Source organism: Aplidium turbinatum, chromosome 12, assembly GCF_918807975.1.
Source record: "Aplidium turbinatum chromosome 12, kaAplTurb1.1, whole genome shotgun sequence".
Classification (NCBI taxonomy): Eukaryota; Metazoa; Chordata; class Ascidiacea; order Aplousobranchia; family Polyclinidae; genus Aplidium; species Aplidium turbinatum.
Genome location: NC_137483.1, coordinates 11,109,321 through 11,126,312, shown reverse-complemented (window position 1 = coordinate 11,126,312; position 16,992 = coordinate 11,109,321). Strand labels below are relative to the sequence as shown.

Genomic DNA, 16,992 nt, shown 5'->3' with positions numbered 1-16,992 from the left:
ATAAAGGTTAGGCTTCTCCGTTGGCGCCAGCAAAGAGAAGTTTTGAAGTGGGAATTACAATTTTCGTGAAAAATTGAAAAGGGGATGAAAAACAACTTGTGGATAATACCTTTGTCATAAATGGTCTTAGTTTTGATTAAGTGATTTACAACACAGTAACTTCGAAAGGGGTTAACTGTTGTAATATTTTATGCAAAAAAATCGTTTAGCTGGAGTGATGTTGAAAATGGATTATGATCGGCCATTTCAGAATAATTAAACTCTCAATCCTCAGACAGCAAATTTGTCGTTTTTCACATTGATTCAACGTCTGCAAACGTTGAATACATATGAAAAACGACAGATTTGCTATCTGAGTCCATACTCAGTTCTGCAAAGAGCCGGTTTTTCAGCTTTTTAGTAACTGAAACGACGACAACTGATGATGACATTCTTTGTGGTATTTCAAGCTGTTGTTCTCAAGTTTGGCTTCAAGTAAGCGGATTACTACAGCTTTGCAATCAGTGTTCGGATCTCCTTATCTTGAGAAGAAATCTTCGTTGACAAATAATTACCACATTCTCACTTTTCCAATCAAGCTTGAGGATAACTGTACGGAATAACTGTATTGAAGAAACACACGACAAAAAATAAACAAGCTTTGACTTAGAAATTCATAAATAATAATAACATCGACTGTAACAAAGAACGTGAACAACTCAAAGCTTGCTACCAACTAAGGAGCGGTTAATTAAATAAACTGACTTGCGTCCTTCTGGTGACTATAGGCTACTAGGTTACCTCCTGATGTGGATGATACCTAGCTTTTATTACCGACGTTTTGTCTTTCATAACCTAGTAGCCTATAGCTTATAACCTATATAACCTATATAACCTATATTTTATAACTAAGTAACCTATAGCCACCAGAAGAACGCAAGTCACTTTATTTATCAAATGCCTGGTGAACAGTTTCACTCTGTTTTTACTATTAGAAGGAAACGTTTGGTACCCTCTATTATAGATGATGTGAAATTGTGGACATATGGAAGCTACAAATTAAAATCTGGTAAATACTTTCGAGCTATAACAACATCTATTGAAATAAAATTTGCCAAGCTGCAGTTAAAAAGTCCAAGATAGCGTTTTGACTAGAGGGGGTAGTGTAAGCTGCATTCAGAGCATTGCAGCATCTTTTTCTCTTCCAATCGATTCAATAGACATCGTACGTATCGTAAAAACAACTTCTCTGAATAGTGGGGATATAAAAGTACTAACGAGTAGCGGTTATCAATTGAGCAGAAAACATGCAGCAGCGTAACAAAACTTGGTAAGAAGCCACTCGTCAACAATTCATAAAAACACAGTTTGATTCATGAAAACTCCCGATGGTATAGAAAGCGAAACTATGCAGTATGACTTCAAAAAATGGCAGCCACAGACATGGTACTGTGACCTTTGGATAGCCTTATCAATATTTCACCACCGTTGCTATCACAGATGTCTAGCTGTTTGAATTTCAACCCCATGTACTAATGTTTGTATTTTTTCCAAATTGTTGACAGTTTCTTGTCCAGTTTTGCTGACAAATTGATGTACCCCACCCATCCGTACTCAACAAACAGCGTGAACACAGTGACATATTTTGAGAAAACTCAAAAGTTGGTAGCTTTGCAACATTTTAATGCAATTGCATTACTTCACCAAAATCGCACATCGATGAAAGGTGGCACGTGCTTCTTCGAAACATCTCCCCAGACAACAAAATCTGTCATTTTTGCATTATTCAACATCTTCAGACGTTAAATCAATGTAAAAATGATGGATTGTGTTATTCTTGGGTCATTACGATTTCAGCATATTTAGACGATGACAGATTTTTAATCTGATTACTCACTTTATGCAAAGACGCTATGGCTTTATTCATTCACTGTTTAGTTTCTTTTTACTTTTGAAAGCATGTCATTAACAAAACAAAGCATAACAGAAAAAAAAACTTTAACAAAGTTTAAAACTGATACGTTTTATTGCCATGCAGGCGCAGACCGACATAGCGGATTGTGAAATATCCACCAATTCTCACTGTTCAACAGTTTTTTATCAACTCATCTTTATATACCACGTGTATGTTAATTAGCACATGACACAAACATACATTTTTGCAGTGAAAAAGCATTAACTTTTAAATAAATCTTGCAGTGGCTGTAAACCGGATGGCTTACTGGGCATATGTGGTAACTACACGCCAGATGCTGCTATACAGTGGTTGAAGATTAATGACCGTAATGTCAAAACACCAGCATTTGTCGTTTCACTGGAAACAATTCAGCAATTTAACCGTTTTTTACATTGATTCAACGTCTGCAGACGTTGAATCAATGTAAAAATCTGGGATGTTTACGCCCACGCAGTCATCATTCTTACTTACTTGTTCTTCTAAAGCACCATTGCTTATATGACCAAAAAACAGGTAAAACATTTCTTAGAAAAAAAAAAAAAAAACAGTGGGTAAGACAGGGCGCTGGGTTTCACTTAACCGAACACTGTTAAACAAAGAATACACTGTACATTATGCTGTTTTGACTATGTCAAAACATATATAGCATTTTGCTTTCAATAAATAGTTTTGTACATGTTGACTTGCAAAGTATGCACTGAAATCTAAATAAAAACATCGACTTGCTTTTTCTGAACTTCTCGGCATGGTGGTTCAAAGTCAAACAAAAAATGCACATGAACTTTCGATGCGTACCCAATCGTTGCAATATATGGTGGTTGAGTTTGGATTTGCAGGCTTGAAACAGCCAGCGAATCTTGGGTGCAAGGGGTCATACCTTTGTCCGGTTAGGGTGAAAAACGCCTTGTGTAGATTATATACAGTTTTACATCTTCCAGCTGGTTTCAAGGTTACAACAGTTGTGTTGCCGACACATCTTCCACTGTGAAAGAACTGCTGGAGCCCATTGTATGTGGACAGTCTCACAATTTCTCTTGGGGAATGACGGCGAGCGTGTGTTGGTGTGATTGGCTGAAAAATAAATCACTCACATTACGATAATTATCATCACAAACTTGTAGCTTTAGTATCAGTCATTGATAAAAAACATATTGCATTATAATTTATTTCATTTGAGCAAATTTTTAAAAACGAGATATACTAAAGATAGACTTTACCTTTACGATTGCAAAATGTTTCACAGGTTGTTAAAAACTTTGGTGCTTTAATGTAGCTTTGATCATTATGATCATGGTCTCTTTAATACATCAACATTGAGTTTTTAGAAAATAATTGCAGTGATCTCTCCGGTGGGACAGTAAAACTGAAAAGACACTTTGCAGCATTTTTTTTTAAATTGTAACACAATGAGTACCGATGTTTTCAGCTGAGATAAAAGCGACTCGTTTCAGCTCTCGGTGTTTGCAGAAAATGTATTGATTAAAACATTCGATTGAATCATTCCAAGCTTTTTAAAATTGCGATCTTGCAATAAGGAATCTCTGTAAAGTTCTGTCCAAGCCGCTATAAAGCTTGGCCTCATTTCAACTAATTGTTGAAACTTTTGGCGCGTAAATGCTCGACTAAGAGTATTGGCTAAGTTTATCTTTTGGTTAAGAGTAATCTTCTTACATCACCACTTAAAAACAAGGCTTTTTGGAGAACTTGTAACGTGTTCAAAAATGTCTTAATTAAAAAAATCGTTTTTCTGGTCTGATACCAAATTTAGCTTCGACAGTGCAATCTAAAGAACAGATCACGTGTTAATGTTCCAACGGCTGCTTCACCAGTAGGGTATAACAACAGGTTTACTTTCTCTCTTTACTTGTGTTCGATTCCGGGCTAGGGTAAGCCAAAAGAAGCAGAGATACTGTAAAATTAGTTATAGTAATGCAATAGCACCCAATTTTGAAGTTTAAAACACATGACGTTGCAGAAAGATTTGTAAAAATACTCAAATCTGATATCACGACAGAAAAACAAAGATACAGTAAATATGAAATCAAACACTAAATGCTGATATATGACAGCTGTTCAATAACGTGCTATTATTGAGGACGTTTTATGGCAGGTTGTAATTTTATTCACGCCACCAAAATTAGATTCATCGCGTTACAAATCTTGAAACTTTCACGCCTTTCAGTTTGCAGGAGACATTTTTGCAATAGCTCCATTCTCAAAACTATCGCATATTTTAGCCAATACAGTTTGTTGGAAATTTAGCTTATTGGAATTTTGACTGTCAACATCATTAATCTCGTCAGGTCGTTATACGTGTCAGGGATGCATCTTAGGCCAGCAAATAGATAACCCAACAGTTCAAATTTTTTGTAGATTATATCATAAAAAAGCAAGTCAATTATATTTTGAAGGTCACTTTAAAAATATCAACTTTTCGTCATTGATGCAACAAAGCAATAAACTCACAGTGGTGTGTAATTGCATCAATTGGCTTAATGCAAGTCACACAGAGATATCAAGTCATGTTAAACTCGGTGTATAACTAATTTGGATCTATGCTTTGACCAACCCAACAACATCGCACAAAGTTAGGACCGGTCTTTATCATCGGGTTCGGGCTGAAATTTAAAATTGAAAAATGGGCAAAATTTTAATTAGACATGTACCAAAGGTGAGTTGCTTGGTCTAAATTAAATTATTAAAGTAGTTTCGTTTTCGTGCCTATATTTAGGTTCAAACACATTTTTTGGTTTGACTTTGGATTAGCATTTTCCGGTTTTTGATTGGTTTAGGTCAGATTTAGGCCTAAAATATAGCTCCCACTTACGAGTGGGACCTTACATTGTCCATTTTTCAACGCCCAGAGGTTTTTTATTATATGTGAAAGTAAATTGAAACGTGGTAAATACTTTACTTGTGCAACAGCACATCTATGTGCGTTTGGTATCGGTAGTCAATTAATAACTTTAGTCGATTACACTTAAGAACTCTATATGCTTCAGTGTGTATATCTGCGTATAATGATATATCTACCTCGTATATTGTCGTGCACACAGGCTGCTCTTCATCTTCTTCTGGCATTCCTGCATCAGTAATTTCTCCAACTCTAGCCATTGTTTCTCTCTTTCCTATGTTAGATAGTCCATCAATGTGTGTTGTATTTGGCAGTTTGGTCTCGTTCGTGAATCTATTGCGGTTTTCGCGGAACATTTCCTCGATGTTATTCGTGTCAGCTTCATCCACATGTTTAACTGTGGACGGCAGGCACTTGAAAGCTTTCTTTTTTGCCTCTTTTAAATCGTTGGTGCATTTGTAGTATTTCATGAGGAAGTCTGAAAAAGAACTCATCAAGTCTTGATGGGCACGTTGGCAGAAACGCTGCATGGTCTGCATCTTTTCTTGCACGTCACTTGGCAGGGGCGATTCAACTTGCAGTGTGTTCTGCGTAGTACGAAAAGCAACCACAATATGAATTACAAAAACAACAAGTAAATTCATTGCAGTCCTACAGCTCATTATGAATTTGATAAGCACGCCGGATCACTCGCAAAACATCTAGAACTGGCGCTACAAACAAATGGCAGTGAGCTAATATAAGTTATCTTTTTTTTACTTTTTCGTTTGTGAGATATCCACAAATTTTCGTTTCGGCACTATCTACAATTGCGACGATCGAACATCTTGTGGAAACAAAAAAAATGTGATCTATGTCTCCGAAATTCCCCAGGCTTTTGTGGCTATCGAGCATAAGTTTTGGTTGTCAGCGCAAGAAACTCGTCGTTAGTTTTTGTGGTTAAATAATTAGAAAGAATTTTAAATTTTTGTGAGGCCGAAATATTTTTTCGCCACCGGCTTCCACCGAACCTAAGAACAAGCGTTGTTATTATATATTTTTGTCTTAGCAAGCTATAAGTTAGTTTTTCAATATTGTATGTTTGAGGTAGCCTATGATAGTTTTCAAAACTTTTTATTATCTTAATTTTAACCATAACAAACATTTTTTTGGGTATAACACTATTCATAGTTGACTACGTTGCATTTTCCTTAAATATAAAAAAAAATCCGCCAAAATGTAAAAACCTGCCAGAGAAAATTTTAAAACTTGTTACGTTTTGCAATTTCGATGAAGTATCATTAATAGGAATGGCCTAGCTGGCGTTTTAATGTGTTTCTGGGTTTTCAAAGGAGTTGAAAGTTTGAATCGAACAACATGTCAACTGGCAAAAGCATATAGGAACTTAGGAAAATTGTCTTCAAGATGTAAAAAGGGTCAAAGTTGTATAATTTTTTAGTTATAATAAAAACAACGTCGAATTAAATGTCGCATATAAAATTAGTGAAAATACCGTACAGGTGATCCCTTATCGAAAATCGAAATGTTAAAATCAACCATAAAAAAGGTTTGTGATTTAATTACAGTACAAAGTGTCGTTGTGTGAAGATGTTCGGATTCAGGTGACCCCAGTTTTACTGCAATTTGATTATAAATATGAAATTGGGAGCCAATAAAAAACGAGATTAAATGTCTTGCCATTAAAATTCATGTCGTAATAGCTGCTAAGATAATAAAAGAAAGTATCCGATTGATACAGCAGTTTTTAATTTTGCAAGCAGTGTATTTTAACAATAGAACTCGATTTTTTTATCACTTACATCGTCTTTGTTATTGATGAGACATCGATGGTTTTTAAAAAACAGAAATAAATCTTTTGTCTGATGTTTACAGCACTCCAGGCATGAGCGACAAATTCCTTCGCTGAGCGTATTAGGTGCAATTGTCTTGCAATGGAGGAGACACTTTTTGCATCCGATATTTTTTGTCTTTGCTTCTCCACTTTTGAGAAAAACCAAAACAATGAGAGAGAACAAGCAAATGGGTTGCAATATGTTTGCCATTTTTTTCCTCTTATTACTCCGATATGTTGTTGTGTTGGAATTTGAATTTATTCCTTCAGCTTTTGATGGCAGTAGCTTTTATTTTCATTGCAATTCTAATTACTCTGTGCAGATAAAAACTTGTTTATTTATTTGGATCATTGTATAAATTATAGCTGAAAAAGGCGGCAATTTCCTGAACCTCAAATGTTAGATCAGCGTTACTGATGTCTTCTTGTTAATGATCACTTTTGACAAATCGACTTTTCAAATATCACGTTTTTTTTCAAAAACACAAAGAGAATCTTGAGTTGTGAGCTATTAAAATACTATACTGTCAGTATAATTATGTAACAATGTCTTTCGAGTTCTTTTATCTCTGTACGCTTTTCACATTGATATAACTTCAGTCTTGAAGTTTAAAAAAGTTATGGTTAACTTGAACAAACTCTCAAATTTTTTTTACAAAAGTGCAAATTAGACCTCACATATCGATTTAATATCTGGACTCTAAACTTTTAACGTACATTAATTACTCTCTTTTTGCTGCTGCAACATGAAAATACGCAATCTTTCACGGAAGTCTACCTGACCTCTGTTTTATCTCTGCACTCAACGGCTCTTTTATTGCTGAAGAACAATTTTTATATCGCAATTTTTTCTTCTGTTTTTATCTTTAACTTGTACGCCTACCGCAAGAAATTTTTGATCAGTACAGAGAAAAAACTTCGGAATAAATTCAAGGCCGCATGGTTTGTCATAAAATTCAAACGAGTCTTCGATATTTAATCCGATTGCCTTAGCGTGCCCATACAGCTATACAGACTAAGCAGTTAAAGTATGCCATATTTCTAAACCAATCTTTGAGAAGCATAACTTTTGCTCTGGTTTGAGTAGCAGACTTAGCTTTGATAATGTGCTGGCCGTTTCAAGAACCTTTTTACCGATGACAGTTCCGCCGCACAAATGCACTAATTTTATCTGCTGCACGACATTAACTTTGGTTTTATAACCTACGGCTAAAGTTATAAATGCCTGTTCTTCTTTGATTATTGTCAGGTAAAGAGCATATCAAGCGTAAATATTTACAGATAATTTTTCAGTTTTTACTGAGGTTGGCAAATGCAGCATTTTACAGACAACAATTTTGTTCACTGTTTATTGTGCATACTACAAAAATCAAATTATACAGAACACAACGGGAAAGGTTTAAATCAAACATCTCCTTTTTTAAAACAAAGGAGGAGCATGCTTGAGTTACAACGATACATTTTCGTTTATTCACCAGACTGTGAAGCTTAATGGAGAAACAAGGTGAACTTTTTGAAATACACTTTTTGGTCGTCAAAGTTTTTTTTTCGGCTTTTTCTACGTAAGCAGACAGGCTACGTTACGTGGATGGAAGAAGTTGGGGCTATTGTACGTTTATTTCCAACAATGTGATTGTCATATACCATACCTTCCTTTAGTTTATTGGTATAAAAAACAGTTAGATTGTTGCTCTGAATTTCCCATGCATTTGCGATGGTCACAGATCGGCAAGTTGTTTCGTTTAAAAGTCTCATGTATAATAATACAAAAATATATATGTTGTAGCATTTTGAAGCATGACAATAAAATATCTTATTATATTCTCAAAAGGAAAGTATAAAAAAATAAATAAATTTTAGCAAATAAAACAAATTTTACACAAAATTTTTTTAAAGTTGAATCTTTAATTGACAAAGTCCAGGCAGTTCGATCCATTCTAAACAGTGTCGTCGCGTAGGATTTCCTTCTACGACGTGACAGTTGTGATAACCATTATCCATGGCTTCCTGCGCCGAACAGCTAATAAAGGAACGGTGCTTTTGCATTGTGATTGCACAAATTCCTTCAGTGTTACTGATGGGCGTGCTGAACGTGCAACTTCCAGTACTGAATTTCTAAAAAGAAAACATACTTATTGTTTAAAAAAAAAAAAAAAAAGACGTATCTTCTAACAGGAGTCAAGCCCACAACAATGCTTGATATGAACGGCTAGGTTACATGTCTTGTAAAACAAACAAATTTATTTTTACACCAATCAGCTCAATCATAAGCAGCCCAGACAGCAAAATCAACGTCATTTTTTAATTAATTTAACGTCTGCAAACGTTAAATAAATTTAAAAACGATGGATTTTGCTGACTGGGAGCTAATATATCGATTTTGATCTGTCAGCAGCTAGATCCTATTCCATTTGGCTGAAAGCAAACAACACAAATAGTCAAATTATGATGGTGCGAAAGAGTTAAAACGTTTGAGTGGAATAAACAAGCAACAACACAATTCATTTGTGCATTGATTACCTTGTAAAAACATTTTATTAAATTATTATCAGAACGATCATATGACAAGTGAGGTTGACATATTCTCTGGTAAAACAACGATTTTTGAACATAATGCCTCGTCTTTTCTACGTAAAAGAACGTCTTTTTCACTTTGAAATTTTACGCACAAACAAATGGTCATAATTTCACTTTGTCGACTTTAATGCCAGATATCACTATAAGATCAAGCGACATGGGGTTAATTCTCAGAGCGTGAAATTGAATAAGGTACTTTAACAATAGCTCTCCATACAACGGCCCCAAGTGGGTAGATTAATTTACAGGCAACAACACTACAAGTACGAGCGAAAAGTTCGTTCTGTCAACTTCTGTTGCCAGAGGTGCCAAAGTTGTTCAAGGCCATTATGCAAACCTTGCAAGATTAAACTTGAGCAGATACTTTTTTAATCCGATAATGAACATTAGCTTGATCAATCAACAGCGGGGGTATTAAACAGCTGTGAACATTCTTAACAAAATAAAAAAGTTTTTCCACCAAGTACAGTCGATCAAACCAGATCTCTATTGAGAAATATCAAAACCAGACGATATCAATTTATCGGTTATACACCATCAGAAAGCGAAAACTGGAACATCTCTTTTCAACTGGTAAAATTATTAATAAGCAGGTACTTGGAAAACAAAGACAAACTCATCTGAAACAATTTAATGACAAGACAGAAACAATTGTCCATAAATCATATGCCGTAAAAAAAATGAAGTAAATATTCATCTGAGGCCGCTTGGTTAAGACCAGACAATTCAAAAAAAATATTTTAATTTCTTCAAACAGCGATCATTTAGAGTTGGTTTAATTAAAAAGATTAATAACGCCTACAACAATTTTTTTTATTACTCTACATTTCAATGCAGTAGGAGTTCTTTATGCGTTTAGTAATCAGATTTTCATGAATGTTTTGCCGAAAAGTTTATTTTGTTGCTGTGAGCAATGACTTATTAGATTTAGCGCAGCTTAAATTTTTAAGCAAAGTCACAGATTTTATGCAAGATTTTTAATTAATTTCGACTTAAATTTAACCGAATGTAGTGTGATGAAGGGAAATGTAACGTTTAAACTTTAAACCACAACTTATTTCACATCGGAAGCACAGCTGATTTGATGACTATTGCAGTCTTGCAATACAGTAATTGTACTTGTCTGTTGCGTAACTCCTCTGCGTTGCTCGTTACAACTACGCTACAAGGCATTACTGTATATAGCCTACCGCTATTACAGAAACAAAGGAAACATTTTTTCTTTCTGTAACAACGGTACAATTTTGCACTGCGTGGCATCTTTTCTAGCGGCTGACAAGGGTCTCCAGCCCTTTATTATTCCACAGTCACCTGACTAGGTGCAAAAGTATGACTTTCTTACAAAATAATCACGAAATACAAGAAGCCATGAACATTTTTCAAACCACTTACCTTTCCTAGGTACCCCCGTTCATCCACGAGGTAAACTTTTTGCCTCGTGGTGTAGTGAATGGCCGTGTACTCTGTTTTCGTCTGAAACCATAAGGTGACTGATATCACTTACAATTTTTTTTCTCTTTTAGTAATTTTTATCCATTATACCACACAATTGGAAAAACAAATTTCTGGTTTCTGGCTCAAATAATTGAAGAGTTTTTGTACAGTTTTGTAACATGTGTTATAAAAAACTAAGAGAACATAATTCAATATTAAAAAAGAAAATAATTTCAGAAATCAAAAAATATTGTTACCAATAACTTTTATCCTATTTTTGTATTTTGCATCACAATATGTGCAATTCATATTTTCTTGCCACAAACGACACATTTCAACAAAGAATGCATTCCAGTTAAATTTACAAATTTCTCAAAAGTTTGTAATAGCAAGATAGCATAGTCATTGAACTGCAGAAGGTCGTGGAAATTTTGTTTTATGGTTTCACGAAACACTGCATTTTCTTATGCCAGAATTCGACATAAAATCTAACAGTTGAATTCTTTCTTACTCACACTTCATCTTTAAACATTTCGATGTTTCTGTATAATTTCATAATCTCTTACCCTGATGTCACTTGGACAAACGCTGATGAGTTCACTCATGTTTATTGGGTTTGTACTCCTTCTTACCACCACCTTTTGCTCTTCTCTTCTGAGAACATTAGCATTGGATAGTGCTATATGTAGACCCAGTATCGTAACTATCAAGTTTAAGTTTAAAGTCATCTTGAATAGTATTTGACACTTGTATTTCTTTGTTGTCTCTTGAGTTATATTTCTTTGTATGTGACCCATTCTAGCAGGACCTTCTTATTTATGCTGAAATCAAAGCTATGTTTAGCTGCTAATGAAGCATAATAGTATGCGACGTTTCACCCCATATAAGATTTCAACTTTAATTACGGTTTATTCATGGGCTATCCAGTACTTATTACGCGTGTTTTGATTAGTTTCTTGTCTTTGATATCGCTTGCATTTTTTTCTTTGGAATGATATCTGTCTGTTCTATTACGCAATCAGTAATTACAATATCGTTGGCGAAGAAATGAATTGAGAAAAGTACTGACTTAATATTGTACCAAAAACTTCCGTTTTTCAACAGGAAGTTGAACAAGTTATACCAGAATACGTCATGTGCGGTTTTGTTATTCAATATTACTTGCCCTGTTAACAAAAAAAGTTATTCAAACAACTATTTTTAAATGGCAAATACTAGCAGGACAACATTTTCGAAAAAAAAATTGTAATGGAATTATTCGCGACTTAAATAATGGTTGGGTTGCATCATATTAAAACGTTTTACAAGATTTGTCATAAGATGTGTGTTTGCAGGCCTACGATGTGTGTTTGGGCTTAGTGCAATCTCGTTTATGCCCATTGGTATACCTCTCCAAGTTCAACACAACTTTTCTAACCTGATAATCTAAATGGGCTTTTGCAGTCTGATAATATTAACCAAAACATTATAAATTTCTGAGGGAAATCATAGCATCATTGGACGCCGGCAAATGCGTATGCAGGCATTGCAAGAATGGATTGCCCTAATCGCCCCCCCCCCTCCCCCTAATTGAATCCACCACTTCGACATCGTTTTTAAACGATTAGACAGAAAAGGAAAAATCATCATCAGAAAATAACTACTGTATAAGGCAAAGTAAACTCATAAAAACCAAGTAATAAATACTGAAGACCTAATTGTTCGTCCTCTTTCTCTCTTCAATGCTGATGCCCAGTCTTAACTTTCTACAGATATTCCCGCACGTGGTTTCTAAAGTTTTAGTTAATTGGGTTATTTTGGATACTCCTTTCTTCGACAAAACGTGCGTTTTTGGAATTTGTCTTCACAAAACACACAATTCTAATGAAACAGTATATTGGCCGTCGAATTTAAAGCAGGAAACGATATTTTGTTGAAGAATGCAGCATCATAGAATTAGAATTGTTGAAACGCCAGACAAAAACACACATTGTTTCCAACAATTTTATTTCAGTTTAAAGTTAAAGCATCTTCGAAAGGTTGGTTTGCATGGATACGTGAATAAGTGCCTCTGGTTGATGACGTAATCAATAATCATGCAATCCCTACGTCATTAAGTCAATATCGACGGCATTAAATTTAACTTAATTTATGTGGTCGCTTTGGAGTGAATAAGCAAAAAAATGTGGAAGGTACATCTGTAAGCCTTAAAAGTTCAAACGGAAATTTCTCATGACGCAATTCGGTATAAGAGAAACAACAAGATTATTTTCCGCAAAGTGTTTAAAACGGCAGCCGCAAACTATTTGATCTGTGAGTCAAGAGCAATTAAAACTGTTTAAGGTCAGAAAGCTTTGTAATTTAACAGTTGATGTGCGTAAGAAAAGCGTCTGGTGCGTATGAAACCCCGATTGGTCAAGTTAATTTAAGCTTGGGAACGACTAATTAACAAAAACTAACCATGTTGAGGCCGAAGTGAGGTGATACTGAAAAATTTACATGTAATTTGCAATAACATTAAAAGGTTTTACAAACGTTTCATGTTTTTTCTGGACAAAATTTACACTTTATTGCCGTTTTATCGTCACCTATTACATCTTTATTTATCTGTAAGTCTGGTCTTAAAGTTGGCCTATCTTACGTAAAAATAGCACCGTGGTAATTTTCAACGACTTCTCATCGTGTTGAGAATTAGTGCAAAATATATCTGGTAATATCACATGACAATAGTGGAATAAATTCATTTAGTGCCAATTCATCGATTACAAATAACATTTTTAATATAAATTTTAATTCATCGCTCAAAATGTCCGACATTGTTAACACAACTTAAGTACGTGTGGAGAAAATGTGTATTCTTGTTATATTTGAATGAATGTGAAGTATTAAAAAAACTTCCCAAAGATATTTACGAATTGAGTAGCAAAATCCATGTAATAATGCGGTTAAGTGTGTGCGATAAATTTCGGAATCAGCTGATTATGACGCTTGTAACTCAGAAGGAACTGGAATTTTGATTGAACGTAAATTAGCATTCGACATATACCTACATTCCGGGAAAAAAACGTCTTCCTCTTCGTGATACAGGGAACAATTTTTTTGCATTCAACTAGTTATCTTTCTCTGGTTCATATTTATCAAAACTTTAATGACCACTAAAAAATCGATCAATCAAACTCAATGATTTGAAGTAGGCTAAGTATAATTCTTTGTTCACTTTGTCTTGTTCTTAACTACACAAGTCGTTCCTTTTTTTATGATTAGTTGTAGGTCAAGACAAAATAAAACTTAGGTGTTTGAGGTGTTTAATGTATTTCTTAAAAAAAGATTTTTTGCTTTGCATGATCTCAAAGTCTTGAATTAAACCTGAAAAGTTTTTAAATAATTTGAATATAGGAATTTGTTGCAAAGGAGATGACAACTCGACCGTCATCTTTAGTCATTGTTAATAAACCCAGTGATCCATGATGCTCCGCACAATACTTACCAATTACAAGCTTACTTGCGTCGGCTGCATAGCCGAGTGGTGAGAGCCCTGGAACGGCAATCGAAAGGGCGGCGGTTCGACACCGCTCAAGAGCATGCGGCTGTGCCTATGGCAGGACACTTAAAGGCATGCCTGAAGGTGGACACGAAGATTGGCTTCCTTGCCTTCCCGTCCACTTAATCCAAATCTTCACCTACCGTGTGTAAGCCTGGATACGACAAACAACAAACAAGCTTACCTACTTGGCCTACTTATAACCCAATCCCATTTACTTATCACTTCTCTCCTACTTGTTTCTAGGTATTATTTTGGGGTCTTCGAGATTTGAAGAGGGTCCAACTGGCTTCTGTCGATCAGCCTCGCGTAGACATAGAGATTGCTGGAAGATGTGTGTCCTCATGCGTCATTGGAAATTACAAGAAGAATCCTAACTTTGCCGAGCCTGTCAGATTCATTGAAGTAAGTTCAACATGGCAATACTTTTGATGCCTAGAGTTCGTGTTACCCATGTTGTACCACAGACATACAAAATAAAGCAGCTTCAACGGATTTAACATATCTTATTTTTATCACACAAAAAACATACAACTTAAAATAAACTTTCGAATGTTGTCAACACAGCATTGTGTTCTTATCAGGAATATTTCAAATATTAAATAAGTATAATTCAATTTGTTTTTTCTTATTCACTTTGTTTCTTTTGGCATTCGCTGCGCAATTAACTATATGTACTGTAAGCTCTTACTTTTAGCTATCCAATTATTCAACTTTGAGACATCCACTTTCTCTTATATTCACTGGAAAACGGACTATATCGACAATGAACCATATGGCAATCACCACACTAGTAATCGAAGTCCTCGTAAATACATGCATAAGACTGCTTTTGAAAGTAGTGTTGTAGCTTATCTATAAATTCTTCAACTAACACAAACGGGTATGAAACAGAAACAGTGACAAAATAAACCTTAAAAACAACATCATCAGAAACAATATGTTTATTCCAGGACGTTGATCTTCCAGAAGTGGAATATTGGTGCCCTCCAATCAGCATCACGGTGGTAGATTGTCGGGCATTTGGAAGATCGGTGTTGGTTGGAACTCACATTATCAGCAACATCTCAAAGTTCATCTTCAAGCCCCATGACAAGACCAAGACTTTTTCAGGTTGTTTCACTAAATTGATGCAGTGCTGCAATTTTAGTTCACAGATGGCATGTCTGGTGATGATGAGATAAAAAGCAATTACTATACCTATGAGTAAAAGATTGCACTGTATATGGTATTGGTGTAGTTTACAGTGTGTGTGTTGTGTTTTACATGTCATGTCAGAAATACCTTTGATACCTTACCAGAAAGGATTAAAGCATGTTTTAAGACTTGATTGCTTGTGCAAAACATTATTCCCGAAATAAGAACGAGTCTTCTGAATCTCAATTCTCATTAGATTTATCTTTTTCTGTAGCTCATTATGATAGAGCTCTGGAGGACTGCTTATTGCACTATAACTGTGTACTTTTCATCTCTAAACATTTACAAAAAAGCTTTGCAAAAGTAATCCAAATGTTGCAGCTGCAAAAATGCTGCTCTTTGGTATTTTACACCATGAAGTATTTTACGAATTTGTCAATATCTGAGGTATCGAAAATTGACTGCAAGTCAAAAAAAAAATTTCTGAGGATAAATTTGTGTAGACAGACGATGCAAAGGTTGCCGGTTATAATATTTTAAAGAAAGTAAATTAAAGTTTGTGGTGGATTAAGATTTTGCAAAGTCACATAAAACAGTTGTCGTGTTATTCCGAACTAGCCTAATTCCAGTTTTAGAAGATTATTTTGAAGCGCAATCTGCCTGAGGCGGATTTGTTGCAATAAGGAAGAAAAACCACGCACCGACATTGGTAGGCCTACATTATTTTAAAGCAATGTGTCTAATACACAAACATAACAACTACACCCAAAACGGATCAGACAGTCACTCACAGATCATTCTTATTATGTTTTCTGCCAACAATGCCATGTTTTAAAAAGAAAATGTTAGGTTTTTTATGTCATTGCATTAAAATAAATGTTAAAAGCCGCAATAGCATAATTAATTAATCCAATTTTCGTGCAGGCAATTGTTAAACCATTGTTTTGAGTATAACATTGCAAGAGTGAAAAGTTCAAAACCTACATGTTACAAGCCCAACTAAACTGTCTTAATATTTTATAGCTTCTTTAAAATACGTAAGACGTGGTGGTACTATACGTACTGCCTACTGTACAATTAGATACAAACTATTACCTGTTGAAATCAACTGCAAACAGTGAATTTTTCTTTTTTGTCTGACAAAGTAGAACAGTCTTGCAACTTTTTCCAATATAGAGCTTTAGCGTAGAGTTCGATTGCATGAAACCTTTAATAGGAAGCTAGACAACAAAAGTGCGAATGGCTACATATTTCCCCCCTTTTGTATATTGCAGCTTATACCATGGACATGAAATCTTCATTGTTTTGAAATAAAACAAACTAAAGATTAACCTAAAGTCCAACTTATTAATTTTACAGCACAATTTGATAACCACCTTATGTCTATGTCAAACGACATAAGAAACGACCTTATCTTTAAACTATCTTTTCAACTTGATAATATTTTGAAGCAAATGTAGTATTCCCGGTAACCGGCCCTGCGTCAGTGGTTCAAGTCTATACAGTCTGCAAGTATGCGAAACTGCCAAAACTTGTCAGAGGCTTTTTCAGTCTGAGGGTAAAGATCCAATCCAACCAGCCAATTTTGGTATCCGTGAAACCTAAATGTTTTTCAACAATCGCTTGCGCAGTAAGTTTGTTTGTGTTTATTGATGTCATCGAATCCTTTCGCTATCCTTGCTTGACTTTTCTATTTGATTTAA

The 16,992-nt window shown here is 34.9% G+C and overlaps 3 protein-coding genes across 3 annotated transcripts in view; 1 reads left to right on the top strand and 2 right to left on the bottom strand.

Moving 5' to 3' along the window:
• LOC145781185 (otoferlin-like) overlaps positions 1 to 16,992 on the top strand; it is a 97,873-nt gene that overhangs the window by 54,927 nt on the left and 25,954 nt on the right. Inside the window, exons 28-29 of the mRNA XM_082592961.1 lie at positions 14,399 to 14,557; positions 15,106 to 15,265. Of these exons, the coding sequence (XP_082449087.1) occupies positions 14,399 to 14,557; positions 15,106 to 15,265 (319 nt within the window). The remainder of the gene's footprint in view (positions 1 to 14,398; positions 14,558 to 15,105; positions 15,266 to 16,992) is intronic.
• Positions 1,646 to 6,884, bottom strand: LOC145781051 (uncharacterized). Its single transcript, XM_082592773.1, has 3 exons — positions 6,590 to 6,884; positions 4,970 to 5,377; positions 1,646 to 3,007 (listed from the first exon to the last, which is right to left on the bottom strand). Exons 1-3 carry the CDS (start codon positions 6,830 to 6,832, stop codon positions 2,696 to 2,698), a joined length of 963 nt encoding a protein of 320 aa, XP_082448899.1. The 5' UTR covers positions 6,833 to 6,884; the 3' UTR covers positions 1,646 to 2,695.
• LOC145781221 (uncharacterized) lies at positions 8,512 to 11,270 on the bottom strand. The gene is made up of 3 exons (XM_082592999.1): positions 11,199 to 11,270; positions 10,591 to 10,671; positions 8,512 to 8,736 (listed from the first exon to the last, which is right to left on the bottom strand). The coding sequence occupies exons 1-3, from the start codon at positions 11,235 to 11,237 to the stop codon at positions 8,512 to 8,514; spliced, it is 345 nt and encodes a 114-aa protein (XP_082449125.1). The 5' UTR covers positions 11,238 to 11,270.

Coding starts and splice junctions, on each gene's coding strand:
- LOC145781051 (XM_082592773.1), bottom strand. CDS start 6,832: ATGGCAAACATATTGCAACCCATTTGCTTGTTCTCTCTCATTGTTTTG. Junction 5,378..6,589: donor TCATCAATAACAAAGACGAT/GTAAGTGATAAA, acceptor CGTACTACGCAG/AACACACTGCAAGTTGAATC. Junction 3,008..4,969: donor TGTGCACGACAATATACGAG/GTAGATATATCA, acceptor TTTATTTTTCAG/CCAATCACACCAACACACGC.
- LOC145781221 (XM_082592999.1), bottom strand. CDS start 11,237: ATGAGTGAACTCATCAGCGTTTGTCCAAGTGACATCAGG. Junction 10,672..11,198: donor TTTGTCCAAGTGACATCAGG/GTAAGAGATTAT, acceptor TTATGGTTTCAG/ACGAAAACAGAGTACACGGC. Junction 8,737..10,590: donor AACGGGGGTACCTAGGAAAG/GTAAGTGGTTTG, acceptor TTTTCTTTTTAG/AAATTCAGTACTGGAAGTTG.